The sequence below is a fragment of the Euwallacea fornicatus genome, chromosome 12 (genome assembly GCF_040115645.1).
Source record: "Euwallacea fornicatus isolate EFF26 chromosome 12, ASM4011564v1, whole genome shotgun sequence".
Lineage (NCBI taxonomy): Eukaryota > Metazoa > Arthropoda > Insecta > Coleoptera > Curculionidae > Euwallacea > Euwallacea fornicatus.
Genome location: NC_089552.1, coordinates 431,206 through 457,671, shown reverse-complemented (window position 1 = coordinate 457,671; position 26,466 = coordinate 431,206). Strand labels below are relative to the sequence as shown.

Here is a 26,466-nt window from a genome sequence, read left to right as displayed (position 1 = left end):
TGGTTATCGCTTCGTTTGAGATGAGGCATAGCAGATGATTTGGACGGGTATCCAACAGTTCTCTAGGACTTAATCGAACTACTTCTGTTATTCTGTTTTGAATATTTCTGCATCATTTAAAATGTGCTCTTCATAAACAATGTGTTTCATTCTTGCCCAACCAAAAAAATCCATTATTATCTGTTTATTTGTTTTTTCACGTGAGGAATTTTCAAAAGAACCTGTTATTCTGTCGGGCGAGTAGTGTGGGATTCACTGAAGCGCCTACCTACTGAAAACCTTGAAGTTTTTTTGTGCCCCATATCGACCCGAAACTGTGCCTGGTGATAAAAAAAATCGGTGCCGGTGGAGATTGCGGTACAATAATCAGGCGTATATTTTTTTTTTCAGGCTTGGAGGCGCCTCACCTTGACTTATATCCGTTCTTTATATGCGTCAATATTTACAAAGTTTTTGTCGCAGGACTTATTATTACTTATTTACAATAATGTTGATAAATGGCCGAGAGTAACAGAAAATTGCAATGCTGATAACAAAACTTATATTTTGCAGGAACCTGCGTTGCCGGTAAACACCTACATTTTGCAAAAAACTATAACTCTTGTTAGCCATATGACGATTATGCGTCTCGAAACATTTGGGGCTCTTCGCAGCGAAGATTGCCGCCTCATTCTCCCAAACCATCTTTAATCAAATTGATTATTGACCTTATTTAGCCGATCAATGATCATTTGCGTAGAACGGGCAGGGCAACCGACATTTTAAAACAAATACGACTGTCGAATGTTTAATAGGAACTCGTCAATAAACCATTGGAGAATTTGTAAATAAGTATGCTGAGTTAATGTGCCTTCGATGAAAAAAGGTCCAATTATGCCTATTAGAGCTCCTATGATCCGGCACATTAAACATTCACATTTTTTGTTTAATTTTGCTTATTTGCGTTAATTACATAATCGAGGTTGTTCTCGGTCCAAAGCGTGAGTTTTGGCACGAGGAGCACCACTTACGGTAAGAGCCCTATCCCCAGAAAAAAATTATTAGTTTATCAAAATTTCGGTTGGCTAAATTGAACAGTCCCAAAAACCAAAGAGAATTGCAATTGTGTTGCTTCGTCACCTTCCTCTTAAGAGTAACAATATTTGGGTTTATATGGATTGTTGGAATTCTTAAATAACAAATTTATGCACAAAACTAGAATCTAAATAGTAACAGATAAATAATAATTTCGGCATGGTTGACTCATATCCTGTACGCACCAAGCTGATTCATGTATATATAAAAAGGGAAATATTTCTCGTAATCTTCCACGATGCTCGTACTGCAGTAGTACCTTTGCCGTTTATGAGCAACGTCGGTTACTGCGTTCTTGTTTTGTTAATCTCAATTTCCACTAAATATACTCATAATTCCCAACATGGATAAATGTGGTTTGCTTTATAAATGTGTTTGTATGTACACTTCATTTCTTTAATGATGGTTTGGAATTTGCATCTATTGAATTTAACGCAATTAAAGCACCTGCATCAGAGCCGGTTCACCTATCCTGGGACACGCGGTTAACAAGGACCATTGTTATCAAGAATATTTTTCGTGTTGATATGGTATATACATTTCCTAAATAGTCGCTCTTTTTTAATAAACTATTATTTGCTAAAGAAACTTTTGCGGATAAATATTTACTTGAACTTTTTTGCTTTAAATCGCTATGTATACGGACTTGCGATACTTTTGTGATTTTTATGAACCAATATGATTCAAATAAAATTATATGATGCCCATCAAATTAGTCATATTTCTATGTGAAATAAGTGTTTGCTTTATGTACAATAGAATACATAACTACTTAAAAATAGACGGGCAAAAGGTAATTCCAAAAAAAACACTTGACGTAACATATTGTTTATTAAGTAATATTATGGAAAATATATATTTTGCATACCAGCCACACCACAAATATTGATATATTAAATCCGTAAAAGTTGCAACTAGTCTAGAAATATTTATTGTAAATTACAATATTAACGTAAAGAATTATAGTTTTTGCATTTGAAAGAACCCTAAACTTAACGAAGTGAAAAGAAGACGCAATATCAAAATATATTATCATCAAAAACATTTAAAAGTCTGAGCCTTATTGCAAATTAATTGGAGTTGAGTCGTTCCATCATTTTTCAAATCTTTGTAGACGAAATAAATGCAAAATCTTACCCAAACAATTTAATACTGAACTTAGTAATAAGATCCTAAGCAATTCTAAATAGAATGTGTCTTTTCTAGTTAAAGCACTTTAATAATTTACGTTTGAAATATTTTAAACGATAGCCAGATACGCTATTCCCATCGGAATAAGGAACGGCCAAGAACGGCGCATCCCAACGCCTAGAAGACTGGAAAACAGGTACCACATTAAAACCACCACACCAATTCTCAATATTGCATGGGCAATGAACAACCTGAAAAAAATGTTATGTAAACATGTATTCTAAATGTCGTCTCATCTGAATGTGTTCAACCAAGATGTTTTACTTACATTTTGTCTTTTCGTCTAGCAGCATCAAGAGTTTTTTCAGAATCTTTGCTTAAGTATACTCTAGCGCCTAAAGTTAGATCGTTGAAATACACCGGCCATATGAGATTTGATATATCCACATTGTAAACGTCTTGCTCGTCATCCTTAAGGAATTTTTGGAGTGCGTCTGTTTTTTTCGCCGAGAACTTCCATTCTGTAAATATGAATTTAGACAGACGATTGAGAGAACTGTTTACGTTCCTGTGCAACTTCATCAATCTATTAATAAAAGTACATTTAGTCATACTGACATGGACCACTTATGGACAACTCACATGGGTCTTCCACCGGTAACCAAAGCAACGGCATCCAAAAGGATGGCTGGTAAAATATGAACGAAGAAAGCCGAAATCTTGTAATACGTGATGGAATTCACGAGTTTTAGGTTGGGGTACCAGACTGCCGATATTAATGGGTATTTATGTAAGTAGTTGTTAATTGACTGCTCGATAGCGTTCCATCTGAACGGGTTCCTAGTACTTGAGGTGCAATGATAGATTTCCAGTTGTTTGGCATTGGTAATTGCTGCCAAAATAAATAAATATTCCATTATAAAAATAAAGTTAAAATTCAGTAAGGCCATTTGAGATAATAGTGGATTTTGGATCAATTATTTACCATTACTCAAATGTATTCCTACATCTAAGATATTATTTAATTGATAATAAAACAGCACTACTCTAACAATCTTACCTACATAACAACCAGCAAGCAACAAATTGTTCACCACAATATCAACTGGAATATAGTCATACACCAGCTCTTTTGCCACAGGCAATCTTCTGATTACCCCCTTGGAAGCTCCCATGATAAATCCTTGTGGTCCGTTTTTACTTACTGTCCATCCTGGTATCGGCTCTTTCCATGCTCCAACGACTGAAATTTAAAAACTTGAGCCATCTCAAGATCAGATTTATATTTTGATCACTGCACATACTCATGGAAGGCCTGACAATGGCACATGGAAATAAATTTTCACATTTCTTGATTTCATGCTCTGCCATGTGTTTGGTAATGGTGTAGCTATTTGGGTGGTCGCCCAATATTTCAGGGGTTTTGACCTCTATTTCTTCAGGGCTTAATTTGGATACCAAGTCTATGAGCTCCTCTGGATCTTTTGTCAGAGGGTATAAAATCTTGATGTATCCAAAAAAAAGAGAAAAATAATTGAAATATTATTTTTGAAGACTGAACAAAATGAAAAAACTTACTTCATCAACTTCCAACTTAAATGCATTTACATATGCACTGCTGACATGGACGAGAGCTTTTAAGTTGGAGCATTGTTTAGCTAATTCAGTAACTCTTCTGGTACCTAGAAAGTATTGTGTTTATATACATATGGGAAACCAGAAATTCTGAAGAAAATTAAAAAATATTACAATTAAGAAGGTACTTATACTGAGATGTTAAGTTAGAAGGTTGAGTGAGGCAAATTATTGGAACTCATACTAGAAATATGTTAATGTTAACATCATTTACCTAACAAATTTATGTTAATGCTGGTCTGGAAGGGATCTCCAAAATCTAAACTGGCAGCAGAGTGAAATATAACATTAACATTTTGAAGTAAAATATTTCTGTCTGTGTCAGATAATCCCAAGTTTTCTTGACCTACATCTCCAGCTATAGGCTTCACTTTCTCAAATAACTACAAAAATAAACATCACATATGTACTATTTCTAGATGTAAGACTAGCTAAATATTTTAAAATCAGGATATTCTTCTTAAAAAGTTTAGACTGCACCTACCTTTGCAGCAGGCTGCTCTTTCAAGAGAGTAATAAATACAGAGTTTTTCTGCAATTCCTCCAGACGTTCAGAAATTTGTTTACCAAACTTTGGCCTCATAAGTAAGTAAATGTCACCGTGATCAGGAATGGTTCGCAATATCTTCTCCAACAGGCAAACTCCCACAAAGCCTGTGGCACCGGTAATGAAGATATTCTTACCTGAGTAAAACTGTTTTACGTTCCCCATATTAGAGGTTATTGTAAGAGCTTTTCACAAGGAGATATTTCAAAATAGTTTGTAAGGTGATAGTACAGTTTCTGAAAGAGAGATAAGAGTTGTTAAAGTAATATGCTGCCAAATAATAATTATTGTGTGCTGAGAACAGTTTTGTATCATCAACATGCAGATATTTTGCGAAGAGGTTGAGGGTTCTAGTCCCTCTTTTCAGTAATCTCGGACGATATTAAATTTTTCTTAAAATTCATTCTTAATTAATAAAGCCAGGTATTTTTTTTACGGGTAGCGCCCTGAAACCTCTACTCTACCTGTAAAATGTTTGGTTCGCTTACTGTAAGCCTATTTTAGAAAATGTTAAAGGATTTAATAGGTCTTGAAAAGGTTACAAGTAAGGGCTGTTTCCTAATTAATAATAACTAAAAATTACCTCGAAAACCTCAAAAATTAAAGATGAAAAAAGAAATGGGGAAATTAAGTGAGGTTAAAACGGACAAGGTCATAGGACCAATTTGTGTCTTTCATACACACGTATGACAGAAATGGAGCAAATTTGTACCTTTCTTACACACGTGTGACAGAGATAGAGCAAATTTGTGCCTTTTATATGTATGTGTGTGACAGAGATCTAGTCCTAGCTCTGTCTCTGTCACACATCGGTCCTAACCGGTATGGAGAGCGCTACGAACACCGGCTACTTCCTAATTTCGAGAATATGTATTGTTTTTGGAACGTAAAATGATTAAAATTGATTTATTATGATTCGTTCGATTTATTTTCATTTTTCACAATTATCAGAAGAGTAAGAAAGCAACAAGTAACTGGAAAACAGTAATCGACATTTTAATGCGACAATGAGAAAACATTTATTTTAAAATTGGTGTACGCCACTACTAAAAAATTAGGTTTTTCAAACGACGGAAAAAGTTCCCCTTTGGTCTGTTTTGATCAACAATTGATTGATTTTTTTTAAGAGTCTAAAATAATATCAAATACTCGAGGAACGCGCGACGGGGAAAAAATCTCAATTAAATATACGATTAAATGTAATTTCACAAAAAATCTGTCATCTTTATTACGAAATATTGCCATTAAAAGCGTTTAATAAACTCTGACGTAGTTGTTTGTGAAGCAACTAAGTTGTTTTCAACAATTAATTTGCAATCTTGTCAAGCATGTATCCATGTAATAAACGCACAGTTAAACATTTTGAGAGATTTCGGCTCACGGACGGTATACGTTTAGTCTTTTAAATTAGTCCATATATTATTTCTTGATTTGAAATCCTAAGTAGGACAACGAGAAAAGGACACACCAATTTGCCGGACCGGAGGCCTACGCGTCGCTCCGGCCGGAGTCGCTCTTTGACAAATTCAAATATAACATTCCTCGACACCGTTAAGCACCAATTATGTGGTTGTAATATAATGCTAATTCGCTTGTCATGAAAATTATTGTATATTATTAGCGTATAAAGGGGCCTTTAAAATCCTTGGGCTGTACCGTAAGTATCTATATCCGAAAGTAAAAATAACAGAATGACACGTTCACTAAAAATATATTTTTTTCATTAATGATGATGATAAGGCTGCCTAGTTTCTCATAAAAATTAAATTGTAGTCAGCTGGCGACTTGCGATCTCCATGGCAGAGATTCAAAGACCTTATTGTATGTCCACATATCACTCTTGCTCCGAGATCATTTATTCACGGTTGGCGCATTTGGTGGATTTATTGTAGTTATTATTGAAATGTCCACCGTCTTTCATTCAGAGGAAGCAAATATTGGGGATTTAATCAATTAGTGTCCGCAGTACCCTCGTATGCGACGAATTTGTATAGACCCATCACATACATATTTACAATAACACATAATTAACTTCGTTTTGTATTAAATAAAAGGGCAGTTCGTAAATAAATCGTGAATGTGAAAGAAAGTGCGTTAATTGAAATAACTGACATGAGATTGCCGTGCAATTACGTAGGGCCGAGACCAAAACACACTTTACTGGGGCGTACGTGCAGAGGGGTTGGAGGGTACGATAAAAGTGAAAAAAAAAAGTGTTTTTTTATTACTATCTTACACAACTCGTCAAGAATGCAATCGTTGAACGTTGCCTGCAATTTTGGAAAATATAAAGGGCGTTTCATAATGGGGAGTCACACGCTCAAGTTGTGAATCTGCGAGAGATTGAAAAAAGTTCACATTTGCGCGGCTTTGCTTTCGCTTTCTGTCCGGCTGATAATTTTTCAATTTTTTTTTTTTTTCGTAAGTCCGTTCCGGCAATAAATATTTGCATGAAAATTGGAGAGCGTTAAATAGGTGTATAATATAAAGAGCAATAACGAGAAAGAGTAAGATAGAGAGAGAGAGAGAGAGAGAAAGTAATACAAAAAATACGAAAGGAAATGAAGTAAAAATTTTGTTTCGGTCCACCGTGTATAATTTCCTCTCTCAGATAGCAGGTATACAGTACATATCTCTGGAAATTACTCATGAGATTTCAAGGAGATTAATCTTAAAACGTGTACGCGTGAGGTCGGAATGCTGCAGGCGACAATTCGGTACTATCGATAGTACGATCAAAGACAGGTGCAAGAAAGCAGTTTTCCCGCGTGCAAGCAAAAAGTAATCCGGATATTTTTAGAGGTACCTCATTTTTAGGTGTTCGACTTGTATAAACGCACAAAGATAATATTTAACGGTTCTTGATGGTACAAAGCCTTTCGAGCCGGTCTCAAACGGGCAAACAATCGCATTTACTTTCTTCAAAATAAATAATTCCATCTTTAAATAATTGCGTAGACAGTTTTCTCGAGGTATGTTATACACAAAGTAATATATGAACATGTTTTACCTGTGTCATCACGAAATTGAGAACACTGAGACACCGTTAGTCCTCCTAATGGTAACTTGAAGTGTAATTAAAAGTACTCCCATGTTTATTTGTACATAATGTAATGATATGTGTGTGCATGCGATTGTTTTCATTGCGTGTGTCTAATTTTTAAACAAGAGTCACTTCAGACGAACTGATGAACAGGTAGATAGTGAAGAGGAAAACAGTTAAAAACAATTTTTATACCTTCAGATGATACGGTACTTTCTCACTGTGCACATTTACCGGCCATTCACTCTACTTATTCGCAACAGCTAAACAGTTAAAGTTTACTGATAACTCACCGAAAAGTCTACCGATTTAAGTCCTAATATAAGTGATATTAAGTACTGCAAAACCAAAGATAAGCGAAAATATACACTACTGTGTTTTAGTGCTTGGACCTTACTTATTGACTAAGCGACCCCTACCACAGAGATGGTACCACCAAGCCAACTTGCTACCTTGCACTAGTATGTATTTCATACCACGTTGAAGAAAATATAACTGCGGACTTTGGTATTGCATACCTGTCTTTCACCTTGGTAATAAACTATTTGGGCCCAGCGTGTTATGGTCATTATTAATCAAATACCAATTTGCATGAACATGATCAACAGTATTTCATGTTTTTAATACTCGAGATGTGCAGATATCCTATAGCGAAAAATTCTAGTGCATTTCTAATTGATTTTACCGTCTCATGGATATTCAATGTCCAGCATAGATTATAAGAACAAAGTACAGGGTGTCGAAGGTATTTCGTTTGCATTATTATTATTATTATATTGCACAGAAATTTCAGTGGCGTGCGCGCGGCGAAGGTCTGCCGGAATTTCCCACAAGAAACTAATGAGGCCCGCCAAATCGTAACATCCAGTGAATTTTTGCGTCTTTCGGAACCGATCCAAATAAAGCGACTGAAAATGCAACTTTTCCGCCCCACGATTTTTTCTCACGGTTTCTTTAGGACTTTACAATGAAATCTTAAACGTTTAAAATGATTATAGCCAATTGGGAGAGGGCGTAGTGCGTGAAGTAATAAAAATTATATCAAATCTATAAATTTTTCATATATGTACATAATGGTTCTAATTGTGTTAATAACACAAAAATATGTTGGGAAGGTCAAACGCTTCGCGTCAGTATATTTAACGTCACTGGTCAAATTAGGTGGTACTCATTAAAAAAAATTAATAAGAGATGACCATCATGTATGTTAATAATAGTGTTTAATTATGCATGCGTAATCTAAAGAATAAGTATCTGTAACATCAACCTTTCTAAAACTAATCGATCATTTTGGAAGGGATATGTAATGGAGTCCATGGATTTTCACCATCATTTGAAGCAAGTTTTTCTATGCTCTCCTGAAGTAAATGTAAAGAACCTTACAGTTCAGGATAACCAACAGTCAGTGATTGTTAATTATGGAGATGTTTCATACCAGTCCTGGCATCAAATGATGATTGAGATTCGACTTCGTTTCAGCGATGAATTGTAAATTTAGGGTGGCGATTAGGCCATTTCCCCTTAGTAGGCTTAAAAACAAATGCTATATTTAATGCTATTCAAAGAGCATCACTAGAATTGAGTGTTGCTATGGATACGTTCGTGACGTGCTACAAACAAGTCTCCACTATTGTTGTATTTGAGGTCAATTTTTTTTTCGTTTAAAGTTATTTTCTCTATCAATTTCACACTTTCATTCGGCAAAAATTTTAAATAAATGAAATTATGCAATGGTTTTCAAATCAAGAGAAGCTGGAGATAATTGACTGCTACATTTTGAGTGGAAGAAATGGAGGTAGAGCTCAAAATGTTTATCTTCAGAGGTATCCAGAGAGGTGTCAACCTGGGCACGCAATATTTAATAGGTTTAAAGCGAATCTATTTAAGTCTGGATCGCTAGAGAAGAAAATCAGAACACGCGAGATTAACGTAATAATTAACGATAACATGTTGAAAAATTTCGCGTCCCACTGCGTCAAATGAAATATAATATTGGTATAGCCAGATACCAGAAATCGAGGACCTGTCAATTAGCCAGCACGCTCCTCAGACTTGACACCTGTTGATCTTTTTATTTAGGGATACGTGAAACGCACTGCAGATCCTACGAAACAGTGGTGGAGTTGGAAGCTGAAGCTGTGCGAACCATTCAAAAAAAACCTCCAATATGGTAAAAAAAAACCTATTTCTTCATTGTGTTATATTGGTAATTTTTGGAAAATTTATGGAGTTATAATTGGGTTAATATTAAAAACGCATTAAGTTTTTATTGTCCATTAAACCAAATACATGAAACATTAGTGCTTTTTGAACAGTATAAAACACAACGCTTGCTTCTAAATCCACTATGGTGAAATGAGGTTTTTATTTATTTTTTATATTCTGGTAGATCCAAGAACACCTTTATGATGTGTGATTAAAAAAATTTTTATTGTCTATTCGACACCACGAAAATCCAATATGGCGATCATAAGAAATAACAAAGTTGAAGATAATTTCTCAAAATTTAGAAGGTCTGGGAAAATTCCGAGAACGCCGTTCGATTGACAGTTGTCGATAATACGATACTGCCAAATATCTTAAAATTTGCTTAAACGGTGAAATCACAATTTATAATTTTCAAAATTCACAGTTTTCAGTTTTTTGCTCACATTTTGACAACCCCTGAACATACTTTCAATTTTAAAACATTTTCTGACCGAGCATAAAACTATGCATCTGTTTTCTAATTTGAGCCACCTTGTATCTCTTACCGTTCCATAATCCCCATGGAACTCACTTTATTTGGGACATCCTGTATTTCAACACCTACTTAAGGTTTCTTCGATAAACAACTTCTATTTGCTTCTTCTTTGGCCTAAGGTTTGATGCTATTCATGGACGGTTGCACCAATAAACTGGGCCTGTTCATCAGATCCTTCATATAGTTTGTGGCAATAAATCAAGTTTGGAGGTTGCTCCGGGCATTATTGGTGCAACAATCCCTTAGCCCTTTCCAATTGTGACTCAAAATTATTGGGTGGCCACAGTGCACGCCCTTATCAGAATAACACGGAATGTAGTCAATAATTTATCAGTATATAAAGCTGCAAACACGTGGTACTGATTATTCACTTGAGACTAAATAAATGAGAAAACAAGCGCATTACTCCCGTTCAGACGTAGTCTTTTACTATTCAGACGGAGCGCGGTCGATAGAGATATAAACTGTTGGACAACAAAAATTCATAGGACATTCTTTAGCTGCGGGTTTGGGATTGCGATTACGTTACCAAAAAATAATGAAAAGTGATGGGCTCCAAAAAGTATTTAACACGTTTGATACTTTAATTCACGGTAGTGGCATCTTTCATATCGATTGGTTTCATTTCCTCTTACCACGAAAGTACTGTCCTCACGAGGCATACTTCGCGAAAGTGAGGGACACGATCGTCCTTCAGTACCCAAGTTAATGGGGCTTTCTTTTTAGTTTAATTTACATTAATTTAATAATGCAGGTATAACCACACTGATATAAGTCATATCAATGGCAAATTTAAAAAAAAAAAGTTTTCTGAAAAAAAAAAAAGATAAAAAATTTGTAAAAAATTAAATTAACGTTTTTATTTGATCATTCTGCCCTTAAAAATGTGGCTGTTATGAGCCCACCTTAGTATGAAGTATTTATCTCTAAGTGCTTCAAAGGTTCACCTCTTGAAGTCTATCTATATACCTAATTAACACCCTGCATAATAGGTCGGTTTCATGTCAGTCGATCAACAGTTTACATTATCATTGCACCAGACTGAGCAGGGGGCCTATGCGTTCCGTTAATAAATACAATGTTGTCAGACTTGTTATTTTAATATGAGTTTCTGTTATTTTTGCCTTTAACGCGTCTTCTATTATAAATTCAAACAGAACAAAATTAATAATAATTGTTGTGTTTTTGGCATTACACAAAAATTAATTGTTTATAGCATTTGGCCACAACGGAGCAACTCCTCACGGAATGGCACTATTGTAGCATTCCCAATGGAATGGTTGAATGACGTTGGCACCAGTAAATTTCTTATCCCATTATATAATTTATTTTTATTCAATTTTCTTGTGCATTCAGTTCTTTAAACAAATATGTCAATTTATCGAAAATAGGTCTTTACTTCTTTGTTAGTTATTTTAAGATATTTTAAATATATTTTTGATACTTTGTGATGGTTTTATTTATCTTGATACTGTTCCTCGGTCCCTTTTTATTCCCGAAGAAAAAAGTTATTCATTTGGCAACATTGAACATATTTAGTTAGGAGTACGCCGTCGGCCGTGGCAACTGGTATACGCTAAACTGCCGGCAGCTGCCATTATGGTTTCACGTTCACGTTAATTCTTTTGAGCTGTTGCGAATGATACAAAAGAAAACTTCAGTGTGGTTAATAACAATTACAGTGAAATTGAAATGTCGATAATAGAGTCAATTGTAAAAGAAGAAGATGAAGATTTCGAATGCACGGAAGCCGAGATACAAGAAGCGAAATTAACGCCTTTAAATCAATTGCCACAGAAATCGCGAAAGTTATATTTGGCTACATATAAAACTTTTATGCAGTGGAGAATACAGAAGAATGAGGAGTCATTTTCCGAATCAGTGTTATTGACATATTTCAACCAATTATCAGAAAAATTCAAATCTTCTTCTTTATGGAGAACTTACTCAATGTTACGTAGTACGCTGGACTTTCACCATAATATCAAGATAGACAAATACATCAAGTTACGAAAATTTTTAAAGCAGAAGTCTCAAGGTTTCCACCCAAAGAAGGCGAAAACCTTTTCAGCTATAGAAGTACGGCGATTTCTAGCTGATGCCCCCAATGATAAATATTTAGCCACAAAGGTAAAATTTTAATCAAAATTTTTAATAATACTTTTTTCTCTTTTTAAGGTTGCTTTAGTCATAGGCATATTGGGGGAATGTAAAGCAAGTGAAATGTATGCAATGAAAGTTAAAGACTTTGAAGAACAAAGAAATGCATATCTAGTTACTATTCCAACAACTGCTTCGAGAACTGTGAGGAGGTTTATAGTGACTGATGAGTACTATGAGTTGTGCAAAAAATACATGGAAATTCGAGCCCAAAATATTACGAGTGACATATTTTTCTACAATTTTCAATATGGGAAGTGCATGTCAAAACGCATTGGAATTAATAAATTTACCTCCATGGGAAGAGATATAGCACTTTTTCTAAAATTAGCAGATTCAGAAAAATATTCTGCCTTAAGTTTCAGGAAAACTTCAGCATCAATGCTGTTGCTTGATACTGATGGAGACAACCTGACAACTGTAAAAACCACACATATTGATAAAAAGCATGTGGATAATGTGTTAGAAATTAAGGCAGAACCTGGTACAGAACCATCAAAATGCATTCACATAAATCAGGATGAAGATCCTCTACAAACAAATGATACTGCAGAAAATAATGTAAAATTTAAAAAAGTTAATATTGACTGCAATTCCACTATGCCCTTGCCTTCTATTTATGTATCTAACTGTAAGAATACCCATATAGTAATTAATATATATAAGTAACTATCTGACATACAATAATATTAGAAATATTATACGTAAGGACCTATAGGATGTACTTGAAGAAAAGTAAACTGTCTTGTAGGTACAATTACAAGTAATGTCTGTCTGTGGCTATTCGTTGCTCTGTACAAATGCGTATTTTGCATAGTGAGTAGCATGGGCTGTAAGAAAAAAATCTAATAGCAGAATATTTTGTAAAACATAAATTAAAGTGAATTTATAACTTCCTATTTCCTTAGTAGTTCAAAGTCAATCTCTATAGATGTATCTATTTTAGAAAAATATTTTTAGATATACAGGGTGGTGCAATAAAATATAGCAAACTAAATTGTTTTTTATTTATAATGGAAACCCTTAATACTGCTATTTGCCTGTAGGCGATAGTTAAAGTCTTACGAAGAATATTTTATACAGGTTGGATGCACTGACTAACTTTCATCAAAATGTCAAGAACATCCAGTTACGAAATTTTTAAAGCACGAATTTTAAAGTTTTATCCGAAAAGGGAATTTTTCTGTAGAGAAGTATGGCGATTTCTAGCTCATGCTCCTAATAATAATAAGTACTTAGGCGCAACCGTAAAAATTTATTTCAAATATTTACCGCGTAGCATATATATCTATTAAGTTATCTTTTCGCCACAATGTCAAGATAATATTTCTTGCCCCGCGTTATTAAATTTTAATTAAAAACGACAATTATGAGATTATGGTAATTAATAGAACGTTGTTTGCTGTCGAAAGCATATTGTGGCCTATTTGTCACGTTAACAGCACAATTGCTTGTACGCTGTGTCATAACGTCTTTGCCAAATCTAATTGAAATGAATCAAACATTTGTTGATATGATAATTTGTTAAATAGATTATGGTGTAATACGATGCTAATGATAATAGAACAGTTTAAATATTAATCTTCGGCGAGTCCAACCATATGCGCTCCTAAGAGAGAGTAGAAGAAGCCCTTTATCGATTATTTGCCAATTAACTTCGAAAATTTGATATCTTTGTAATTAGGGGTATCGAAGGGCTACATGAAATTAGTGTCATAGTATTTGCAATAAATATTTGAAACACTACGGCACTGAATCTTCTTATTCGAACGCTTAAAATCCAAAATATTTGTCGGACGAGTTTGTTGACATCCTCTGTAGTAAAAAATAAGCTTCTTAATTGGCTAAACGGTTATGCGAACAGCCATGTGGGTTACTAATAATTATAATTTGCTTAAAGATGGTTCCTTTCAATAGAAGTGTTTAGTAGCGAGATAATTTACATTTTACATAACAGATGTTAATTTATTCGATTTAAAAGGGCAATTGATATAGCGTTCACAGGACTGCAGTTACCTTACAAAGAGGGTTTACCACTTAAGGAACTCGTACCAAACAGGGGTATCATTTAGTATGCCCGTTCAGTTCTGGTTAGTTCCGGTTGATGCTGCGAATTTTGTAACATTTACTTGTCAGGAAGATCTGATTCTTTATCATACCAGTCTCCTTAAGTCGGCTCAATTCAAGTTCATGCAACTTCAGAACGTTGGAAATTCGCATTTTTCAGGGAAATTTATTTTCAGAAAATTGCCGTTGTGCTTGAAGATGTAAATTATGAAACGCGTGAAATCATTTTGTGGTTCTTAACTATCGAGAAATGAACGCATTTAAATGCTCAGTAGAACGTTTCGTCTCTTTTCCTATTTTCATCATCTCCATGAGAGTCATTTCTCCCCACACGCGCTATGACGACAATGATGATCTCGCAATAGAACCATAAGTGCTCTGCTTTGTCAATTACCAATATGTTAATGTCCCATTACACAAAATGATTAGACACATGTTACGATTTAACTAGGTTCTTTAGATTTAGTCTATGGCCCATCAATGGAGTGAACATGGTGTTTCGGACCAGGGCTAGAAATGAAAAAGCACCTTTTTTCTGGGCACTAATTTTTAGTTTTGTGTATTTGTCGTGTTACTTGAAACGAGTGGTCGGTCAAGAAGGTACGTATGAAATTAATCGTCAAAGAAAACTGAACTCGCATCCATAGAATTCCCCTTTGATTATTGGCACTCTTTACACTTTACGAGAAACCTGATGAGCCTGATAAATTTGGATAAAAACTGGATAATCGAAGACTAAAAAATTGCACTTTGCACAACTTGAGAAAATATTCGGCCGATCACTGGAGGATCTAGAGACGGTACCCATCGTGGCTCCAAAGCGGCGGTGATCAGCAGACCATCAAATTACAAATTTCTACGGAAAGCACGGCGGTTTCCGTGTCATTTTCAGCCTCCTTAAAATTCCATTGCAAGAAACTTTCAACGCAGAATCGATCTCTGCAATCTGTTACTCCAAAAGCAACATCGCGGCCCTTTGTCCTTTAATTTTGCTTAATTTCTATTCTAGATCAATACGCTTCTTATCCAGGTGTTTATAACTTGTTGAAGCTGGCAGATATCGATGAAGCACCGAACATTAATATCAAACCAGTTGAGGGCCCCTGCAAAAACATATCTAGCAATTTGACATCCGGAGGGTACGAGTGGGATTTCGTAATTTGTGAACAAAAACCTAAATATTTCTTCCGATTGCAGTCAACAGTGGGCTTACAGATGGACGGAAAAAAACGAAATTTCCATTAGCACCGAAAACTTATTTCCACAGGGCTTTCCCGCAGACTTCTCAATATCGATAATAATTCGCCCTTCAAAAGGTTGATCATTTATTCTGTTTTCGTCTATAGTTTTAATAACAATGAACCTTTCAGACCAATCCTTCCCTCTCCTGACTTTGTACAGTGCCGAAGGGGATGAACAACTTTCTGTCACTGTGGGCCGGGAAGTGGGTCTCTATTATGAAGACGATGAAGAGCTACCAGTGGAAGGGAACTACATGACCTTCAATGTTTCAACCGTTGATGATCAGTTAGTAGCATTGATATCAATGAATCTAATTGCCAATGACGATGTATTCTAGATGGCATAGCCTCGCCTTTAGTATCAAGGGGGATTCCGTAACATTAATTTTCGATTGCAATACAACAATTACTAAAGCTCTAACCAGAGGAATTTCATCGAGATTGAACAATAAAGGGCTAATTAGTTTAGGATATCAGCTCCTCTCGGATAGTAATTTTCAGGTAAGGACTGATATAAGTTCGTAATATTTTGCAAGATAATTGACGATGATCTAGGGCGATATCTTTGCTTTGGAAATAGCTGATAAGCCCGATGATGCATACGAGCTTTGCAATCGATATTCTTCATGTCTGCATGGAAGTTTCGCATTCACACGTCCGCAAGTTGAGATACCTTTTCCAGGATCGGCATTCGGTTTTGTAGGAGGTAAAGGGCTTCAGTTTCATCGCAAGGGTTTAGATAAATATGCTTTGAAATTCAGAAGTTGCGTCAGCTTCTTCAGATGCCTTCGGGGGGTCAGTTGGGGGTGCAATAGTGAACGCCCAAGAGGGAGTTAGACTCGAGTCGAACATTGAGGTGATGGAGAACGTAGTCGAATCCGATATCGACCACACCACATCCGGAGAAATTCGGTGGGGATTTGAGGAAAACGAACCGGAGATCACAACATTGCATCCGGTTAGTGCAAATTGTGAAAGAAATGATTCACGTGACATGTATAAAAACCGGATGCAAAATAGTTCTTTCAAACTGGAACGACGTTTTCTTCAATTAATGCAGAACCATTTTAATCCCTACGATTTCACATTAGACAATTCATGGACCTGAAGTAATCCTCGGATCACCGTATCACAACTCTTATCGAGGTCCTCCAGGTCTACGAGGCTACCCGGGTCCCCCAGGAGTGGTGGGAGCTCAAGGCTCAAAAGGCGATGCTGGAATAAAAGGATTAGATGGTACACCTGGTATTCCCGGAATGCCTGGCCACGTATTTATGATTCCCGTGAGTCGCCCATTTAAATCGTGAAAGGAGTCCATGCAACATGTGCTTTTAACGTAATGTAGGTCGCTCCACAAGGCAACGAAAAAGGTCCGGATACCAATATCGAGGCCTTCAGGCAAATGCTGTCGCAGCATATGGTATCGAAACGATAAAAATCAATTCTATGCTTACGTTAATATATATTTTGAATTTAATAAAGGTTTCAATGAGGGGAATTGAAGGACCGATGGGATTGACTGGGCTGCTAGGTCCTCAAGGACCTCCGGGTCCTGAAGGGCAAAAGGGGGAACAAGGAGATGAAGGAGAACCTGTAAGTTAATTGAAGAAGTTGTGACATTTTGAGGGAAAATGGAACAAGTCCAGGATTTCTAAAAGCATAGTTCCTCATAAGTTTTAAAAACTAGTGTGAAGTGATACCTGCGCACGTGTCATTTTAGGGTCCAAGGGGAGACAGGGGGCATCCCGGGCCTCTCGGCCATCCAGGTCGGAGGGGACAAAACGGGAGAGATGGAGAAAGAGGCCTCTCAGGTGAAAATAGAAATTTCAAAAATTAAAAATGCATAATTTTTTTCTTGTGTTACTATCTGTTAAAATCGATAGGAATCGCTTGAGATGTACATGTATTAAATAAAATTATTAATATATTATCCATCTACATGTTTAGGCCCTACTGGTGCTAAAGGAGAGCAGGGCCTTATAGGCCTTCCGGGCCTACCAGGGGACAAAGGGGATCGGGGTTTACCAGGATCCACGGGACAAATTGGTTTGCCGGGTCACGACGGCATACCCGGAGAAAACGGACTACCCGGGTCTCCGGGATTAACAGGAGAAATGGTACGATCAAGCAACTGAAATTCCTTAGTTTCAAAATATAATCCAGCACCTTTTGGATGATCCGCATTTATTGGACAGAGAAAATAAGGACAATACCGTTAGGCGTTTGTGACCCTTTTCAAGGCTATTAGATTGAATAAATACATACTTAATATATAGTTTTCCTATAGGGTCCTAGAGGGTTCTCAGGTCTCCGAGGAATGCCCGGTTTGCCTGGAAGTCCGGGAATACCAGGGGCCGAAGGCCCACCAGGAATCAAAGGTCACGAAGGTCCTGTGGGACAACCCGGACCACCAGGTCAACCGGGACCCATAGGTCATTCTGGTCCCAGTGGACCACAAGGTTTGTTAGGACCACCAGGAATTGCGGTAGTTGATTTAAATTTGTAGTAAGAATGTTCGTAATTGAAATGTGCAATTGTATTTAGGGTCCACGCGGTAAACCAGGAATACCAGGCCTTCCAGGGGCAGAGGGGTTGCCAGGTCCTTCAGGAAAATCTGGCCCTCCAGGAATAAAAGGGGAGATAGGGCTTCCAGGACTTCAGGGATCGGTCGGATTTCCTGGTTCCAGAGGGGTTAAAGGTGAAGAATTCCAATTTTCATAAAAGAACAAAGTTTGAAACGCGACCCGTGATATCAGGTGATGAGGGAAAGCGAGGAGTTTCTGGAGAAAAAGGCGACAAAGGAGATAGGGGTTTAGAAGGAGAAAAGGGTGATATTGGGGTTAAAGGAGAAATTGGTCCTCAAGGGGTACAAGGAGCCACTGGATTGGAAGGTCCTGAGGGCTCAAAAGTAATATCTGTAGATCTATTTTTTAATCTAGCTTCTAGCAGTAACGTTTCTGAAGGGATTTGAAGGACCAAGGGGAGAAGTTGGCCAAATAGGTCTTCCCGGTGAGAAGGGCAAGGACGGTTACAGGGGATTTCCCGGTTATCCCGGAGCAACAGGCGATAAAGGGGAAAAGGGAGCTACAGGCAGACATGGTCCTCCAGGGGAGAAAGGCGAACGAGTAATGTATTATTCTCATTGCTTAAGGAATATCCGGCACAATTTTATTAGGGCAACCCGGGCGTGCAAGGGGAGCGAGGAGAAATTGGACCTCGAGGCTTCAGAGGAATGAGAGGTAGAAGAGGACAGGCCGGTCAACCTGGTGCTAAAGGGGATACCGGTCAACCTGGACCACCGGGTCCTCAGGGAGAAGTTGGCCCTGCTGGCAATGAAGGACTGCGCGGTTTCACCGGAGCCCCTGGTCCGATAGGAAACAACGGAAAGGATGGACTTCCCGGGCAACCTGGAGAGCGCGGCCCTCCAGTGAGCATTTCAAGTTTTCAGAAGTTAAAAGATTGAAATGAATCAAATTCGCTAACTTCAGGGAGAGCCTGGACAACCTGGCACCATTGGCCTGCCTGGAGTAATAGGACCTCCGGGAAATATCGGAGAACCGGGTCCTATTGGTGAGCCCGGCACTCCAGGTGCTCCTGGTGTTCCTGGAGAAGTAGGTCCTCCAGGAGACGCAGGAAAGGAGGGATTAGTGGGTCCGCCTGGGGCTGAGGGACCTCCCGGAATTCCAGGACCGTCTGGCTTGCCAGGATTTCCGGGAGAACGGGGACACAATGGGTTAACCGTAAGAAATTTAAATTTTCGGATGAAATTATGTATCTCTTAACTACGATAGTAATAGTTTGGGCAGCGCTCTGATTTGGTCCATAACACGAGCATAAAATGGTATTTTTAATCTTAAAGTAAATAGAGGTTATTGCCGGATATAAAATTTGAAATATTCCTAAACATAGGGCATGCCCGGTCTGAAAGGAGAATCGGGACCAATGGGACTGCCAGGGCCTCAGGGAGATAAAGGAGTCCAGGGCGAACCTGGATTACAAGGACCGCAAGGAGCGGAAGGGAGAAAAGGGCCTCCAGGTATGGTCGTAATAAAAGGAAGTCGTTTTAATTTCATTGTATGTGCTGATATAGGCTCTAGAGGACCTGGTGGTGCCAAAGGTGAAAAAGGAGAAGGTGGTCCACCGGGAGCTGCCGGTAGAGATGGCTTACTTGGTACAAGAGGTCTTCCGGGTGTACCAGGCCCTGTAGGCACCCCTGGAGAAGATGGAGATAAGGTAAGTTCGAATTTACACTTAAAAAACTGCGTAAAATTTGATTTTTTTTTGAAAGGGCGAAGCGGGACTTCCAGGAGAAAAAGGGTTTAAAGGATCCAAAGGAGAAATCGGTCCAGTGGGAAGTCTGGGTGCTCCAGGTGTTCGGGGAGAACCGGGCCAACCAGGGCCAGGCGGTGAGCGGGGACCGCCAGGAGAAATAGGACGAAGAGGAATTAAAGGGGAACATGGACCAGTAGGCATTACTGGACCACCAGGTTAACTAACGATTCTCAATTTCATTTTATTGTTGCTGGGAATCCTATGTGAATGATTCCTGTGTCAGTGGGTACAATCACAAATTTCATTTTCGTGTTTTTCTCATTTAGGAGCAACTGGTCCACAGGGTCTTCCTGGTCCACCGGGAGTCAAAGGAGAAATCGGAGACGTAGGTCCTCAGGGGTCACACGGTCCAAGAGGATCTCCAGGCGAGGCCGGACCTAGAGGCCAAAAAGGAGTTGTAGGTTTCCCCGGTCCAATAGGTCCTGAAGGCCCTCAAGGTAGATATTCGTTTCTCGTTTTTGTTATAGTTAATTTAATTGATAAATTTTTCTTCAGGTCTGAAAGGAGAAGACGGTCTTCCTGGCATAATTGGTCCCCCAGGAAAGGAAGGAATACAGGGAGACATAGGACCTCAAGGACAAAAAGGAGAAGAGGGAAAGCCTGGCTCTCCTGGACCGCCAGGCTCGAAAGGTTTACCAGGCATAGAAGGTGAAAAAGGTCCTCTTGGACATGCAGGTTTACCGGGTTCACCGGGGGTACCCGGTCCGCAGGGCTTGAAAGGGGAACCAGGCGAAGCAGGAGATGATGGAAAAGAAGGACAAGTAGGACCACCTGGAGAAGCGGGACCGCCAGGTCCTATGGGATCTCCAGGACTCCCAGGAAAACCGGTATTAATGTTTTGTGATCGGTTGAATCTGCAAACTTGGATGCAGTCTACGTTGAGTAGAACATGGAATTTTTAATAGGGTGGAGAAGGAGCGAGTGGGCCACAGGGCAATACAGGATTTCCGGGCGAAAAGGGAGACAAAGGCACAAGTGGACCTCCGGGCCTTCAAGGCAACCCAGGTTCTCAGGGACTACCAGGACCGCAAGGACCTGTAGGCCTTCCTGGAGCTCCCGGAGCTGGGGTAATTTAGAAATAGTCTTCAATTCTTTATTTTTTTCTATTGTGAGCACTAAGTGCGCACATATTTTATCTAGACAATCTCTTATCTCTCGAAAAAATCTAGGGAGAGAATGGTGCCATCGGAGTTCCAGGGCTAATTGGCGTTCCAGGAAAAATAGGAGAATCCGGCCCACGAGGTCAGAAGGGCGATAGAGGGCGACGTGGTCCGAAGGGCCACAGAGGAGAAATAGGCTTGAATGGATTGAAAGGCGACGAGGGCGAGAGCGGAGAAAGAGGTCTTAAAGGAGACCGTGGGTTACCTGGGCCTAAAGGCAATACTGTACGCTGAAGTTTTCAATTATATGTATATACATATTGTAATATAACAATTAACAGGGACCAGTCGGTCCTATAGGTTTGAAAGGCGATGAGGGTGCTCCAGGACCACCGGGGGTGGAAGGCCCGCCAGGGCCAAAAGGCACTGAAGGCCCTGCAGGTCACAAGGGTGAAGTGGGACCTTCGGGTCCAACTGGACTTCCAGGGCCTCCAGCAGAAATGCCTTTAATGCCTCCAGAATTATTGTTCCATTTGCAAGAATCCCAGTCAAGTAAAGGTGTGACAAGGCGAAGACGAAACGTGGAAGATTTAGTGTAATTAATTTATAAATTAATCTCCGAACGTTTAACGTTTTAACCTTTGTTTAGTTCAGAATTTCAAGAGACCGTCGACAAGATGAACAACGAAGACTCAACTGAAACTGATCAAACAGTGGACAACAACAGCATTAACGTAAAGTTTTTGGATATGTACACATCGATCTATTCCATGCGCGTAGAACTGGAGAACGAGAAAAAGCCTTTGGGCAATAGGGACAATCCCGCAAAGACTTGCAGAGACCTCTATTTTGGACACCCATACTTCAAAGACGGTACCCTTCAACAGCACGTTCAATCGACTTTTGGAGTTGCAAATTCCTCCTTGTAGATTGGTACTGGATCGATCCAAATTTGGGAATGATCGACGACGCAGTATACGTTTTCTGCAATCTGACTGCGGGCGGCGAAACTTGCGTCTATCCAGACGTGCACACCTCCAGTTTGCCCGCATTGCCATGGACGAAAGAGGATGAATCGTCCACCAAATGGTTTTCTGAACTCCAGAAGGGATTCAAAGTAAGTGTCAATTCGCGAGAAAAACCGGTACTTTCACGGATTAACATTCATCAGATGACGTACGACGGAATCGGGGTAGTTCAGATGGGTTTTCTTAGATTGTCATCCGAAGGAGCCCATCAGAACTTCACCTATTCGTGCGTAAATAGTGCGGCTTGGTACGATTCTACAAACAACAGTTTCCACATGTCCGTTGACCTGTTGGGAGCCAACGAGCAGCGTTTTGGATTTAATGGTGCGTCTACAGTCGAAAAACTGAAAAATATTTTCTAAAAACGTTTTACAGGAGAAAAATTCAACGTCCTGAATGATGGATGCAAATCCCGCCAAGGAAAATCCGAAACAACGTTTGAAATAAGGACTAAAAAGCCAGTACAACTGCCTATAACGGATTTCCACCCAGTGGATTACGGCAGTCCAAATCAGGCTTTCGGATTTAATGTCGGCCCCGTGTGTTTCAAATAAAAACCTCGAACTTCATTGTCGGACTTCACTTATCCAATTACTCATATGATTTATGGAATATTCTCATTTTAGCACTCTTTCGTTGACTTATTTAATTGTTAAGTTAAAATGTGATATATTGTTAAGACAACTGCTGCCTTAGTTTTAAGTGTATTATCGTTCAATAGAACCAAGACGTAAGCAAAGGGATGGTAACGTAATTAACATTTCCATCGATCACGGACGAAACCTCTCTCCATTACTCCATCTCACCGACGGTACAGATACTAACACGGAACGAAAAGAGGGAAATTGTAGTTATTGATCTGTAGCCGATGTCCGGAGTCGCGACGGGGGCGGACACTTCGGCTGTAGTTCAACAGATGCAGGCATTATTAACAGGATCTATTTTTAAGCCCAGTTCACGCTCGCAGTTCATATGCGAGTATTTAATAGAATCGTAGCTTCAAGCTTAGTAAGTTATTTTCCACATTCGTCTCAATCTCGGGACTTGAAATATCTGCGCAGAGCGTGATTCTAGCATATACAATTTAATTAAACTTTGAAGAAATGCCTCGCAGATGCCTGCATAATTGTAACACATAACAGGCCTATTACGACTTAATGCCTTATTCAAGTTTTGGGTTTAATTAACTTGAACATCTCAAAGACCAATTTCGATTCTATTAGGGATCGTCAGTTCGGTTCATCCAGAGTCAATTAAATGTAGACAGAAATCGGCAATGCCAACGGCAAACATATCGGGAACGAGGCATGGAGTCGTGCTAGACCTTAGGTTTTTTCCTATTGCCATTTGCAGTCATCTACATAACGGGCAGGCAGATACCTAAAATCCAATAACACGGGAATTAAAATCGAGATTATCCACCTCGGATAAAGAAACCAATTACTAGGTGGATAATGCGGCGGTCCGCCGCGTTCGAATGGACTTTTTACGTCGCCCATTTCATCAAGAAGAGGACTCGCACGAGTCACAAAGGCAGGTATTCGCTCGGTCCAAGGACGGGGCCCGCAAATGGGCCATAAAATTTGTATGAAATCGCACAAAAAGTGTCATTCCATATCGATAAAAAATTATCGCTGAAGTCTGCCCTGCTGAGAAATGGAAAGGGATCGGACTACGTATATTTAAATAATTTATACCCTTCACTAAAAGATCTATAAAACCGATTGACTTTTTATTAGCTCTAATAAATGTTCGGGAAACAGTAGGGCGTTTTCAGCCGAGGAAAAGAACCATAAAACTACCTATTTGAGGATTGTTTATTTTCTGTGAATATTGATTTTCATATTTTGTCGTCATTGTGCATCCGACATCATGGTAAAAACCGAGATTTATGATCGCGGAATTGCCTTATTACCATTTATTTTTGTTTTGTACTGAAGAGACGGATCAGAGTCATCAGCAATATTATCCGGTATCGGCTATTCTGGGATCATAAAAAGAGCGATGAAGGAGGGGAAGGAATAAGTTTTGAAAATCGATATTGTGCAACCTACGGAAGTACGCATAGTTTCAAAGGAATCTTACGCACTCACTTTCTCGTTGAATTTTTCAATAGTTGAAATAGTCACGAATTACCTCGGCAGACACGTCCCTCGAATTATTGTCTGACCTTCCCTCGGTACTTACGCAGCCCCTTCACAGCTCTTTGTTCTTTGTCCAGTATTACCCTAAACGTTTCTTCGTGACGCCAAAGCTATAATGTACACACATTATGGCTTCTACCTAAAACAGTTTCGCCATCAACACCAACTTTTCTTCAACAAACACTTAAGTGGTGAAATATTTAATACAAACTCTGGCAAATTACTGGCTTTTAAAAGCTCTTGCCAAAATAATATTCTCTAGAGATTCTGTTTTCTAAGCGAGACCTTAAGAAGGCCATTCTTTCTAATATTGTTAACAAAGTTTTATCTTCCAGCATTTTATGCTGTTCACCCAACACGCTTCCCAAATGGGTTACTGATATAAAGCCTTCGTTCCTGCAAATGTCTTTTTTAATTTTGTATATGGAATAGTTACTGTAATGGCTGACGTTATTAATAAACTGATTTGGAAATTGACGGTCTGTAGCTGAATCAGATTAAATTAATTTTGCTGTTTAGGAAATACTCATATTATTAGGTTCGAATAAAAAGAGTTTAGCTCCAGAACCGAGTAATTTGGGAATAGTTGGACCTATAGGGATTACAATGAAATGCCTCCTATTCTGAGGCACTTCGTCTTCTAAAATGTCTTTCTGGAGTATTTTTGAGGCATTAAAAGTTTTCAAAGAGGCCACGGAATCAAAGTTATATGGAGATTTACGGTTATGAACGAAGGAAGTCATTTCCAATTTGAAGTACTACACATTTAAAAATGTGGATTTTGGATTTATGGGTTTTCAGAGATGTCTCAGTATAAAAAAATCTATATTTATAGCAGGAAAACTGCCATTTTCAGGCCTCGGACCTTCAAAAACGTCTTCCTGGAACATTTCCGTTATTTATACAGAGATCAAAACCAAAGCACTACTGTTTTGGTGGCATTACATGTTTATAATACATTTTGGCCCTTTAGGTTTTCGGTGCATGTCTGGGAACCACTTTTGCGTGAATTTTTATGCACTTGATAAACACGTCGTTTCCCGACTTTTTGCTTAAAACCCTTGGGCTCCTTCTCCTAGAGAAATGGGTCCTACATGACGGATTCGCCAGCTTGGCCGATTATACAAAAATATTCTACCTTTTGAATAGATTTCTCGAAGCAACAATTTGAAAAATCATTTTCCTAAATCTTTCAGCAAAACTCTAAAACTTTAAGTAAATAAATTTTATGAACAGGTCCACTGACAAACTAGGTAAAGTCCCTAATCGACCCTATTAAGGGCAATGTTTGAGAAAATTAAATTTGTTTGTAGCAGGCAAAGTAATTTTACCTGCCATTAAAAAAAGTTCCTACTCCGAAGTTTTGATTAGTTTTTGTTCCGCTATCGGTTAAAAACTTTAATTATATTACCGATTATAAAGTTTAAATGCTTTTGGAGGTGTTTATTTAAGCATTATCGGGAGTTTAATTACTGGGGAGTCCCTAAGCTTATCCTACGGAAGGCAAACGATTAGAGAATTATAAGCTTCAGTTTTTATTTTTTTCCACTAGTGGCTTTAAAAGACGTCATTATTGGGTATACTGAATTATTGTAAAATACGCTTTCTAGCCTTTTTTGCATGAAATGCCATAATTTATGTTAAATAAAATTGTTCCGTGTGATTAATGGTGCGTCGTCCTTCTATGTTTGGGTTGTTCGGATTTAATTTATTCTAATTTCCAGTAAGTTGATTGTAATATTATTAAATCTATATAAATTCGATGATGGAAAAAATTGTTTATGCACGGTATTAATTAAATATATAGGCTTTAAAGGGCGACTCTGGCCCCTTAAAAAAAGGGTCTCCGCCTGTTATCCACAGAAAGCTCTTTACCCTTGTTCTCGTCTCATACCACTCTTGCCTTGGACTTTGAGCTTTTTTTTATCCCGCAGCCATCCCGGTGGGAGAAATGCGGCAGCACATTTATATTATAATTTCTTAATCATTGAAAATACACACGATGATGTTGAACATTAAAAAAACTTGCAGTAAATAATGAACTGTACACTTACGGCCATAATACAGCAATTTGCTATCCACCATTGAACAATTTACTAACAAACGAATGACAAATAACAAACAAATGAGCGGATGAATTTGACATGCCCGTGACGTTTCAACGCCTACTTATAGTTTTTTTTTTAATAACACTTACCCCGTCCAATATACGACGATTGTC

General features: G+C 38.3%; 3 protein-coding genes across 7 annotated transcripts; 2 read left to right on the top strand and 1 right to left on the bottom strand.

Moving 5' to 3' along the window:
* Positions 1-1,886: 1,886 nt before the first annotated feature.
* Positions 1,887-26,466, bottom strand: LOC136342500 (putative fatty acyl-CoA reductase CG8306). Of its 5 annotated transcripts, none has more exons than XM_066288373.1 (9): positions 26,443-26,466; positions 4,325-4,623; positions 4,055-4,223; positions 3,784-3,887; positions 3,510-3,708; positions 3,266-3,448; positions 2,848-3,097; positions 2,534-2,791; positions 1,887-2,456 (listed from the first exon to the last, which is right to left on the bottom strand). In XM_066288373.1, exons 2-9 carry the CDS (start codon positions 4,550-4,552, stop codon positions 2,315-2,317), a joined length of 1,533 nt encoding a protein of 510 aa, XP_066144470.1. In that variant the 5' UTR covers positions 4,553-4,623; positions 26,443-26,466; the 3' UTR covers positions 1,887-2,314. The 5 variants fall into 5 exon arrangements, with proteins under 5 accessions (XP_066144470.1, XP_066144466.1, XP_066144467.1 ...); XM_066288369.1 differs by lacking the exon at positions 26,443-26,466 and adding an exon at positions 7,724-7,875; XM_066288370.1 differs by lacking the exon at positions 26,443-26,466 and adding an exon at positions 7,626-7,768.
* LOC136342475 (uncharacterized) lies at positions 11,731-13,330 on the top strand. The gene is made up of 2 exons (XM_066288322.1): positions 11,731-12,303; positions 12,352-13,330. Exons 1-2 carry the CDS (start codon positions 11,866-11,868, stop codon positions 13,000-13,002), a joined length of 1,089 nt encoding a protein of 362 aa, XP_066144419.1. The 5' UTR covers positions 11,731-11,865; the 3' UTR covers positions 13,003-13,330.
* LOC136342495 (collagen alpha-1(XI) chain-like) lies at positions 14,852-22,835 on the top strand. The gene is made up of 30 exons (XM_066288350.1): positions 14,852-15,000; positions 15,410-15,539; positions 15,598-15,716; positions 15,771-15,927; positions 15,980-16,142; positions 16,197-16,347; positions 16,403-16,599; positions 16,733-16,924; positions 16,987-17,061; positions 17,124-17,234; positions 17,362-17,452; positions 17,589-17,758; positions 17,929-18,126; positions 18,186-18,339; positions 18,398-18,549; positions 18,605-18,766; positions 18,817-19,068; positions 19,130-19,381; positions 19,551-19,677; positions 19,732-19,874; positions 19,930-20,128; positions 20,240-20,410; positions 20,469-20,800; positions 20,879-21,040; positions 21,143-21,358; positions 21,415-21,668; positions 21,723-21,946; positions 22,003-22,190; positions 22,245-22,425; positions 22,477-22,835. The coding sequence occupies exons 1-30, from the start codon at positions 14,892-14,894 to the stop codon at positions 22,653-22,655; spliced, it is 5,211 nt and encodes a 1,736-aa protein (XP_066144447.1). The 5' UTR covers positions 14,852-14,891; the 3' UTR covers positions 22,656-22,835.